The sequence below is a fragment of the Mastigoproctus giganteus genome, chromosome 10 (assembly GCF_048544385.1).
Source record: "Mastigoproctus giganteus isolate SK-2022 chromosome 10, ASM4854438v1, whole genome shotgun sequence".
In the NCBI taxonomy this organism is placed as follows: Eukaryota; Metazoa; Arthropoda; class Arachnida; order Uropygi; family Thelyphonidae; genus Mastigoproctus; species Mastigoproctus giganteus.
In genome coordinates this window covers 31,358,943-31,371,248 of record NC_143584.1, presented here as the reverse complement: position 1 = coordinate 31,371,248, position 12,306 = coordinate 31,358,943, and the positions used below count along the sequence as shown (strand labels likewise).

Here is a 12,306-nt window from a genome sequence, read left to right as displayed (position 1 = left end):
CTTGCACAGCTGGAAACCATAAATGTGTAAATTGTAAAGGGGAACACACCGCATATTCAAAGGAGTGTGAAATTTGGAAGAAGGAAAAAATGATACAAAAATACAAAGCAGAAAATGGAGTTTCATATCAGGAAGCTAAAAAGGCGATTATAATAAATATAGCAAACAAACCTTCTTATGCGCAGATTACCACAACCAAAAAGGCTCCGGAAATTAAATTACCCAATTCAAAATGTTGTGGCACACAAACGGATGTCACAATCCCCCCAGGAGAATCCATCTCAGAATGGGTTCGTGAGTTTTACAAACCATCTCCATCACAAAAACAAGAAAAGATTATCAATACTCCGTTATCTTTCCCACCAGATAATTCAGAAAATGTAAGGAGAAAAGGAAACAAAGAAAAGCTAGGTAGTACAGGGAAAAAGATTTCAGAACAAATGGATACAGATGCAAGAAACCAAGGAGAGGAACCAGTCCTCGAAATCTTCACTGAAGAAGAAATGGATACGGGTAGACCATACTTTTCAAAGAAAGATAAAATTAAGGTAGACAAAGTTAAATCAGCCCCAAGGAAGCAATCCGAGGGAACATCTAACCTCAAATGACAGGTACAATTATCCAATGGAACTGTCGAGGTTTTCGCTCAAACACTAACGATGTTATAGACCTCATCACCCAGTATCACCCACTAAGTATCTGCCTACAAGAAACATATTTAAAACCACAGGACAATAGTATAATCAAAAATTATATCATATATAGAAAGGATCGCATAACGAATGGAACAACGAGAGGAGGAGTTGCAATATTAGTTAACAGACATGTACCTTCCCAAACAATACCATTGAACACACCATTAGAAGCAGTTGCAGCCCGTCTAGCAATAGGCTTCAACATTACCATAGCCTCAATATATATACCCCCTAATCAAGAATTCCAGTTTAAGGATTTCGAAGAGCTGATCACTCAGCTACCACCTCCATTCTTTATCTTAGGTGACCTAAATGGACATCACCCACTATGGGGCGATCCCAAAATAGACCAAAAGGGTAAGCAAATAGAAAAATTAATTGTCGAGAACAACCTAATGATTTTAAATGACGGCACACACACATATTTCCACCTTCCATCAAAAAGCAGTTCTGCAATAGACTTATCAATCTGTTCCCCAACACTGTTCCCTATGACTAAATGGAGCGTGCACGAGACTCCATTGAGTAGCGACCACTACCCTATTATTTTGAAAATCACGACGAAAACACCATGTCAAGTCAGTAGGCACCCCAGGTGGAAAATATATGATGCAGATTGGGAAACATTCAGGTTACTAGCCAAGTTAGACTGCAACATTATTAAACGAGAATCAGTACAAACATCAGTAGCCTATGTTACTGATAGTATGCTTCAAGCTGCCGAAAAGACAATACCTAAAACATCTTCTAACATTAGAATATATCCAAAACCATGGTGGAACAAAGAGTGCTGGGAAGCTAAAAAAGAGAGAAATAGAACCTGGAACCTCTTTCGCAGAAATCCAACAACAGACAATCTGATACAATTCAAGAGAGCCAGAGCTAAGGTCAGGAAAGTGCAAAAAATAAGCAAAAAAGCTGCTTGGATGAAATTTGCATCCACTATAACTATTTCCACACCAGCTACACTTATCTGGAAAAAGATCAGAAGGATGACAAATAATTCTCAATCAAACCCCTCTCCCTTGCTAGATTGGAAGGGACAGCTGGTTACAAATACCTTAGATATAGTCAATGTGCTTGGTGAAAATTTTTCGAATACATCTGCTAATTGTGCATACCCCACTGCTTTCAAAACATACAAGAAAGAGGCCGAAAAAATAAAACTAAACTTTTCTAGCAATCAGTGTGAACAATACAACTTGCCGCTCACAGTAGCAGAACTAAAACAAACTCTAGTGCAGGCAAAACACAGCGCAGTCGGTCCTGATGAAATCCATTATGCAATGATACAACAATTAGATGAACAGTCCCAATTAGCGCTGTTAGATCTATACAACAAAATATACTTGGAAAATTCTTTCCCAAAAAAATGGCACCACGCAATAATACTAGCTCTCCCAAAACAGGGAAAAGATCTATCAGACCCACAGAACTATCGTCCCATAGCTTTGACCAGCTGCTTAGGCAAGATCTTAGAGAAAATGGTCAACAATAGACTAACATGGTATCTAGAAAATAATGATCTTCTCAACTCAGAACAATTTGGCTTCAGAAAAAATCGCTGTACCTTGGATGTACTTATACAACTGGAAAATCAAGTAAGAAATGCGTTTCTCAGGAAACAACACCAAGTCATGGTTAATTTTGACATCCAAAAGGCATACGATACCACGTGGCGATATGGTATACTTAAAAGATTACATCAACTTGGCCTTAGAGGACATCTACCCCTCTACGTATGCAATTTCCTTAAGAATCGGACCTTCCAAGTTCGAATGAACAATACACTTTCCAATATATTTTATCAAGAAGAAGGGGTCCCTCAAGGATCTGTACTTAGTGCCACACTTTTTGCAATCCACTTCAGCACAATACTAGAACAAATTCCAAACAATATCTTCACAACTGTTTATGCTGATGATTTCAGCATTTCTTATCAAGCGCAGCATATGAGGACAATAGAGCGGCAATTGCAAGTAGCCATTAACAGAGTCATAAAATGGACAGAAAGAAATGGATATAGAATATCGGTACAAAAGACTGCATGTATACATTTCTGCAGAAAAAGGAATCTCCATCCAGACCCAGAACTCAGGCTGAAAGAACAGATCATCCCAGTTGAAAATAGTGTCCGTTTCTTAGGATTAGTTTTTGACAAAAAACTGACTTTCCTAGAGCATATCAGTCACATAAGAGTCCACTGTTTGAAGAAAATGAACATCTTGAAGGTCCTATCCGCTATATCCTGGGGAGCAGACAGGACAATCCTACTACGTTTATATCGCCTTCTCATTCGGTCTAAGCTAGACTATGGTGCCCCAGTCTATGATTCGGCAAGACCTAGTGCCCTGAGATGGCTCGATCCGGTACATCACTGCGCACTCCGTTTAGCCCTTGGAGCTTTCCGCACCTCACCCGTGCAGAGCCTGTACGCCGAAGCTCAAGAACCTCCTCTGCAAATCAGAAGACAAAATCAATTACTCTCTTATGCAGCTAAAATAAAATCCTTACCAGATCACCCTCTACACAAAACTCTTTTTACTTCTGAATGGGAACAACATTATCAGCAACAACAAAGAATCAATAAACCTGCGAATGTAAGATTAAAAAACCTTCTTCTCAGTAGAGAGCTTAACCTAGATAACATAATTCCGCTGACGAAGCAGTCTACCCCACCATGGATAATCAGACAACCTTTATGCGACTTCTCCTTCCACTTCTGGGACAAACAAACCCTTTCCCATATAAACCATCAACAGCTGCACGCTGCTTATAAGGCACAATTTTCAGATCATTGCTTTTTATATACAGATGGATCCAAAACTGATTCTCATGTGGGAGCGGCAGTTTACTTTTCTGACATCACATTGGCCCAAAAACTCCCAAAAGACTGTAGCATTTATACTGCAGAACTGCAAGCCATTATGTTAGCACTAAACGAAATCGACCATTCAAGTTTTCAAAACAGCATAATTTTTACTGACTCTCGTAGTTCCATGATGGCAATACAAAATATCAGTTCTAACAAACATCCACTACAACAGCAGATTCAATACAGAATATCCAAACTCCTTGAACAACATCGTAACATTAGATTTTGCTGGATCCCAAGCCATGTCGGAATACATGGTAACGAACAAGCAGACAGAGCTGCTAAAGAAGCCAACAACAATATTTCCGCATCAGAATATATCTCTTTCTCAGACTACAAACGCGTTATTGATCACAGTGGGATACATCACTGGCAGCAGCAATGGCAAGTACTTACCACTAACAAATTGCATCAGATTAAAAGATTACTCCAACCATGGAAATCCAGCATTCAGAAAAATAGACGCGATGAAGTGATACTTGCTAGGTTAAGGATAGGACACACATATTTCAGTCACTCTTATCTTTTGCGAGGAGAAGATCCACCCCTATGTCCTATCTGTCACACACAACAAACAGTAGAACATGTACTGATTACTTGTCCAGCCTTTGCAGATGATCGCCGAAACTCCTTCAAAGAGCTAAACAAACATCACTCCCTCACTCTCAAAACCATACTGGAAGATAGAAAAAATATAGCAGATGTTTTTCAGTTCCTCAAGAAAATAAATTACTATAATCAAATATAAAACTAAATATTACCTATTACTCTTGGAAATTATTAGCAGCAATATACCAATTAGAACAAAACCGATATATTAAATCTTACAGGCGCATTTTAGCCACAGTAGCTCTTGCGCCAAGAATTCTTAAATCAAATCAAATCAAACCACTGACAGTTCAGTGCAAAACAAAATTGCCCAGCCCTTGTGCCAGAAAATACAACTACCCATCCCTCAGTTTCCATCTTCAGTGCATCCACAGCACTGGAGTATTGATGCAGTGGTTTAATATTTGCTATATGGGATCATCATAAAGTACATGTTGACTAATTCAAACTTTCATTTGTATTTTGTGTAAAGAAAATTAATCTTTATGGATGTTTTTTTTTTTTTTTTTTTTTTTTTTTTATTAAAGGCTAGATATACTGATGAAACAGGAGAAAGAGCCAGAGCAGAACTACTGGTGTATTCTTCATACTCTCCATCTCATCATCATCTTCATGTTTCTACAAGCACAAGAGATCCTAAGGTACTACATAAATTAGATTATTTTAATAGCTCACTTAATACGATAAAGATATCATATTTGTGGTATATTTATCTTATGTAATCATTTAATAATTTATTTGTAATTACCTGTATTACAAAACAATGCATAATAGATTTTTATTATAGGATAAATTACTTAAAATTTATATGAATGCCAAAGAAAAATTTTTCATACCTTTTCATTCCTGTTGGTTGCTATTATTATTTTGACTTTTTTATAGCACTAATATCCTAAAGAGGTATGGTTATGTCTTTCCAGATGATAGTAACCATTAGTAATATCAAAAAATACAAGATTCATCTTATATTTTAGGCAACCACAACTTTGCTAGCCTATTATTACTTATTACTTTTTCTCCTTATGGGATTTTTTTCACCCCATGACAGGTACTGGTACTAAGTGCATGGGATGGTTGGAAAGCCTATTGCTGCTAAGTTCTTATGAAGGCTTTTTAGTACCATTCTGGTAGTTGAAACAGCAATATGGTCATTACTTGTTCCATATGCCACATTTCTTTCCCTTCCTGTCTTATATCTGTGTAATAGTATTCACCATATAGTGCAAGGAAGTCAAGACTTTTGCTGCACTGGCAAAAAAAATCTGTGCATGGAGTATGTTTTTACTCTAAATTTTAAATGCTCATAGCACAGCCAATTTTGATCATTTGTTATTAATTTTTTTCCTCTTCTGGTCAACAGCTAGAACTGTATGCACATAATGGCAGGGCCCCGAGTGCCAAGCGATATTAGTGACCACAGCGCCTTTCCATAGTGATTATCTGATACGCTTTACTGTATATACGTTTCTCCTGAGTTTCGCAAATCCGTTAACTCTTGAGCATTATAATTGAATAGATCTTTCAAATTATATAACCCAGAAAGGAAAGTACCTTTCTTTAACCCACTTTTTATTTTTTGTTAATACTAACCTTCTCTTCGCTTGGGTCACTAGGTGGCACCGCTCTTGCCTCCACGTGGCGGGGCTGGTAACCTGGGAGAAAAAGATGATCTCCCGGGGCCAAAAAGAGCACGTCATGAGTAAATCAAACTCGGACTTATCCGGGCTGCCAGATGCACCCCAGACATCAAAAAAGAAAAATAGTTCTATTGCAGGAACTTCAAAACAGCAGAAAACTGACTCTGACATCTATCCTTCTCCAGCTTTCCTAATCATGCACTCAACTGGTGAAAATGCAATTGTCAAAATCTCGCCATTTAGAGTACAAAAGGAATTAGAAAGCAGAGCTGGAGCTCCTAAGTCTGTAAAAAGACTTAGGTCAGGAGATATTCTGATCGAGACCTCTAATAGTAAACACTCAAAGCGGCTCTTGAATATTAATCTCTTTGCTGGAATACCAGTTACTGTGACACCCCATAGATCACTGAACACCTCTAAAGGAGTGATCTCTGACTGGGATTTAATAGATGTGTCCGAAGAGGAGATGCTTGAAGAACTTAAAGAAGAAGGCGTTATACAGGTCAAGAGAATTTCCACCAGAAAAGAAGGAGTTCTGACTCCTACATGCAATCTCATTCTGACCTTTAATACACCACATCGCCCAGCATCCATTAAGGCTGGATATCTGGTCTGTAATGTCAGACCTTATATTCCAAACCCACTGCGGTGTTTCCGATGTCAGAAGTACGGACATTCCCAGACAGCTTGCCGGGGAACTCCTGCTTGTGCAAAGTGCGGGTCAGTTGAGCACAACTGCGAAGTTGTGCTCAACTGACCCGCACTGTACTGCACCCCAACCGATATGCCCAAACTGCAAAAAAGATCATCCCACTTACGCTAGAACATGCGATCGGAAAACTGAGAAACTTATTCAGATTTATAAAACCAATCATAATGTGTCCTATCAAGAAGCAAAGCGAAACATCTCACAACCAACCCTCGCAAACAGATCTACGTATGCTCAAATCACCAAAAAATTCCAATCAACCGCATCACAAACTGAACTAACAGTACCCCCCAAAAGAGTCTTTCTCGAACTACGTAAAAACACTGTACAATGCAACTCAAACTCAGGCAGTCAATACGCCAGTTTCTATACCAATCGAAAATCTCCACTCCCCGGACGAAGGAAGCAAAGAAAAACAAATCGTAACTTCTGGTCACCAACAGGAAATGGATACTAAGGAATTACCCCCAGATGACCTGGTCCTACACATTTTTGTAGAAGAAGATATGGAAACAGAAAGGCCCTACTTTCGAAAGAAAGATAAAAACAAGAGTGAAAAACAGAGAACCTCAGCACCAAGAAAACGCTCGGAAAGTTTAACTAGAGATAAACAATGAACACAATAATGGTTTTCATGCCAATGAACACAATAATGTCGTGGTTTCCATGCCAATATTACCTGTACGACCTTACCTCTAAATACACACCAATACATCTCTGCCTCCAAGAGACGTATTTCAAACCTCAAGACACACCAAAACTGTCTTATTACAATATCTTTAGAAAAGATAGAACCAATCAAAATACAGCACATGGTGGTGTAGCTGTTATAACAAACCGATATGTTCCTGTCAAACGGATCTTACTGAACTCTCCCCTCGAGGCAATAGCAGTCCGTGTAGCTGCTGACATCCATATTACAATCTGCTCCTTATATATTCCACCAAGCTTTCCCATCCAACAAAATGATCTAAACAACCTCATAGCTCAACTCCCCACACCTTTCCTCATTCTGGGTGACTTAAATGGTCATCACACACTATGGGGTAACAACAATATCGACCAAAGAGGAAAACTAATTGAAAAATGTTTAGATGATAACAACCTCCTCCTTCTAAATGACGGGTCACCTACTTATGTTCACCTTCCTTCTGGAACATATACTGCAATAGACTTGTCTATCTGTTCAGCAACTTTTTATCCTACTCTAAAGTGGACAGCAAACAATGACCCACTGCATAGTGATCACTTTCCCATTACAATTGAATTACTAAATAAACCCTCTTATCATCTTACTAGAATTCCTCGGTGGCTAATTGATAAAGCAGACTGGGTGATGTATAAAAAATTAGCTAAACTGGACCCTGAAATTATACAAAAATCCCCAACCAGGGAAGTAGTTGAGTATGTCACAAAAACTATATTACATGCAGCAGGACAAGCTATACCAAAATCCTCCCCAAACTTACCTGAACACCCAAAAATCTGGTGGAGTGACGAATGCCGTGCAGCAAAAAGAGACCAAAATAAAGCTTGGAATACTTTTAGGCGCTATCCAACCACAGCTAATCTCATTCAGTTTAAATGCGTTAGAGCAAGAGCCAGGTATGTTAGACGCAGTAATAAAAAGGCCGCTTGGATTCGCTTCACTTCAACCATCAATCAAGCAACTCCCACACATAAAATTTGGAAAACAATCAGGAAAATGAGTGGTAAATATCAAATGACACCTCAGCCTATCGTGGAATGGAGAGGGCAGAACATTTCTGACCCTACCCAAATTGCCAATATACTAGGAGAAACTTTTGCCAAAACATCAGCAACAGAAAGTTACATACCAGCCTTCAGAAGATTCAAAGCAAATTCAGAAAAAGAAAAGTTAAACTTTTCTTCAAAAGCAGAAGAAGAATATAACTTACCATTCACTATCCACGAACTACATAGAGCCTTGTCAACATCTAGGCGTAGCGCTGTAGGACCAGATAATATCCATTATTCGATGATACAGGAACTAAGTGCTGAATCACTGCAGTCACTTCTTGATCTGTTCAATAGGCTCTACCGGGAAGACACATTCCCTAAACAATGTCACCACGCTACAGTCCTTGCCTTCCTTAAACCAGGAAAAGACCCGACAAACCCTACTAGCTATAGACCCATTACCTTGACCAGTTGCCTTTGCAAAATTTTTGAAAAGATGGTGAACCGTCTGACTCTCGATTCATAAAGCAATAACATAAATACTAACTTATGTATGGCACACTATGGCCATAGATGCCCATGCGCCAAAAAAATCCCAAAACAAACAAACATAATGGCAGTAAGGTTCAATACAGTAATGTAAAATTCATGGGTATTTTTTTTTTTAAAAAGTTGGCAAGCACGTTGTGTATAGATATGGTACCTGGAAAATTTCAATCTCTTACATTTTGCACAATTCGGCATTCGACAAAACAGATCAACACTAGATATACTAGTAAGACTAGAGAATTCCATTCGGAATGCATTCCTTAGATCGGAACACCATGTAATGGTTTGCTTTGACATCAGCAAGGCCTATGATTCCTCGTGGAAGTATGGAATAATCCGCGAATTACATCACCACGGACTTCAGGGCCATCTCCCGATTTTCATATGCAACTTCCTAGTCAAGAGAACTTTCCAGGTTCGATTTAAAACTTCACTGTCCGAACTATTTTTTCAAGAAGAAGGAGTTCCCCAGGGCTCTGTACTCAGTGCTACACTCTTTATAATTGCGATAAACACCATTGCTGAACAACTTCCAAACACTATCGATAAGGCACTGTTCGTAGATGACCTTAGTATTTCTTGCCATGCGAAAAACATGAATACGATCGAGAGACAGTTACAAGGGGCAATAAATAAGATCAGTACATGGGCACAAAACAATGGTTTTCAACTTTGTTCTCAAAAAACGTTGTGCATCCATTTTTGCCGACAACGTAGATTGTACCCACACCCGGAACTACAACTGAACGGACAACCAATAGCAGTTCAACCCAGCATACGATTCTTAGGAATCACCTTAGATCATAAACTTACCTTCCTGGAACATATTAAAAGACTAAGAACATCCTGCCAACAAAAATTAAATATCATCCGGGTTCTCTCAGCAACAAAGTGGGGAGCTGATCGCCTTACCTTATTACGGCTATACAGATCTTTAATAAGATCAAAACTTGACTATGGGGCACCAGTGTATAGCTCAGCAAGGCCTAGTGTCCTTCGCTGGCTTGATCCTCTCCATCATAGTGCAATACGCATTGCTCTAGGAGCATATCGCACGTCTCCAATACATAGTCTATATGCCGAAGCTCACGAACCCCCTCTCTCTATCAGAAGGCAACAACTTATATTACGCTATGCATATAAAATTAGATCTATGCCCGAACACCCAAATTGGGAATTACTTTTCACCCCCCAACACAGCAGGTTATACCATAACCGCCTTACCGCTAACCGACCGTTAGGTATAAGAATAAGACATCTTCTAGAAGAGTAATCTGAGTTTTGATAATATCTCAAATACCCCTCCACTACTCCTTGCTCTGTGGAGCATTACTCCACCTTTATGTGATAAATACCTTCATAAATGGGATAAATCTGCACTACATAAAGAAAATTTCTTGCAATTGTACCTTGCAGTGGTGGAGCAGTTTCCAAACTTTGTTGTAGTTCATACAGATGGGTCAAAGAATGACACCCATGTTGGAATCGCCGCAGTTTTCCTGAACATAACATTGGCCTACCAACTGCCACGTGAGTTCAGTATATTTTCTGCCGAACTATTAGCAATTCAGGTTGCACTGAAGCATATCGAGACCTCCAATATTGAAAACAGTATAATTTTCTCTGATTCTCTAAGTGCACTTCAAGCCCTGGAAAACACCATGAACATCACCCACTCAGTCATTAAAGAAATAACAAACTCTTTATATACCTTATCTGAGCTTGGAAAAACTATACACTTCTGTTGGGTCCCAGGACATATGGGAATTGCAGGAAATGAATTAGCGGACAATGCCGCAAAAGCAGCCAACTTACCACCTGATGTACAGTGGAGGGTTCCACATCAAGATTATAGACGAATAATACAGGAAAAATGCATGTACCAGTGGCAATCAACATGGCAAAACCAACTTGAAAATAAGCTTCGAAGTATCAAGCCAAATCTTGAGCAATGGCCTTCAAGCCTCAGTGCAATTCGACAACAGGAGGTAATACTAGCTCGTCTCCGAATAGGTCACACTAATATTACTCATGGTTACCTTTTAAGAGGGGAGATTCACCCCCAGTGTGATCACTCTAAAACAGTGCTTTCAGTGAAACATATCCTTGTGGAATGCACAAAATTTACAATAGAACGCCAGAATCACTTCACTCCAGCCACAACTGAAGACCCACTAGCGCTTAGTTCACTTTTGGGCAATAAAACAGATGTCTCAAAGATTTTTACCTTTCTCAAAGCGATCAATGTATACCACCTCCTTTAGCTAGTCAACAATCAGTTTTCTGACTCTAGATTCATAAAGCAATAACATAAATACTATCCTATGTATGGCGCACTATGGCCATAGATGCCCATGTGCCAAAAAAAATCCCAAAACAAACAAACAAACAAACATAATGGCAGTAAGGTTCAATGCAGTAATGTAAAATTCATGGGTATTTTTTTTTTAAAAAGTTGGCAAGCACGTTGTGTATAGATATAAGTTCACAGGCTGATTTACATGTGTGGGCTGATCCCCTCCCTCCCACCTGAAATTAACTAGACAACCCCATTTGAAGAAGCCTTTAAGAATTCTTCCAGTCTCTAATGGCTTTTGAATCTGTACCTCTCCAAATGAGTGATAAGTGTCAAATGCACTATACTGTCAGAGAAAACTATGAGAACAGTACTGACATTTCTTATAAACATTGATGAAGTTGTCAGATGATATGATAATACAGTTGTTCATTCTAAATTTGTTCCGCTAGGATAGAATGTTTACAGTAATGAGCAATTTTGTCTGAAAAGATTCTGACAATCTCTTGCAATGGTTGGTTGTCATGTGATGAAATAAAGCTTTCCTGGAAGATGATGCAAGAGACCAAAATGTAAATTTAATTATTTTTTTTTCACATTATCACTGCTGGTAAGTGGATTTATTGTTGCCGATAAAGATTTGAAAATACTTTTGAAAGGTAGACTGGGTCTCATCAGAAAAAAAAAAAATTTTTATACATTAGAAAGGTGGGAGAAAACACTCATCATTTTTACTCTGTGTTTCAGGCAAGGGGGGAAAAATGAACAGGTTGTACTGTCCAAGTAACTATTTGAATTTTTACATATCAGAGGATTACTCCTTAGCAATGAGGCAGTTATAAATTTAAGTATAGTAAATCTAGAAGTATTGTGTGTTTATGCCTATAAATTGACTATTTAAATAATTCTGCACATTATTATTAATTATTGCTTAACTTAGTATTTAGTAGTTTAATTATGTCCACAATAAAAGTAAAAGTAGTGTAATCATGATTTGTTCATTTCAGGTTGGAGAATATATCATTTTTCATGTTAGAGGAAATTACTATGTTCAACAATTTTCTTATGTTGTAAGTATCTCTGTTAATGTAGAAGCTTTACTTAAAATAGACAGTCTTCAATCTTTAATAATGCTGTAACAAAAATTTTTAACTGTTTCTTATATAGAAAATATTCAATTTAGTCAAGGCTTAAATAAGTCTTCCATCTTAACTTTAGGCATTTTAAGCTCTTGC

At 38.3% G+C, this 12,306-nt stretch overlaps 1 protein-coding gene across 1 annotated transcript in view; it reads left to right on the top strand.

Annotated features, from left to right (window-relative positions):
- Positions 1-12,306, top strand: part of LOC150078931 (CD109 antigen-like) — a 223,646-nt gene that overhangs the window by 60,504 nt on the left and 150,836 nt on the right. Inside the window, exons 11-12 of the mRNA XM_090383675.1 lie at positions 4,707-4,820; positions 12,079-12,141. Of these exons, the coding sequence (XP_090239801.1) occupies positions 4,707-4,820; positions 12,079-12,141 (177 nt within the window). The remainder of the gene's footprint in view (positions 1-4,706; positions 4,821-12,078; positions 12,142-12,306) is intronic.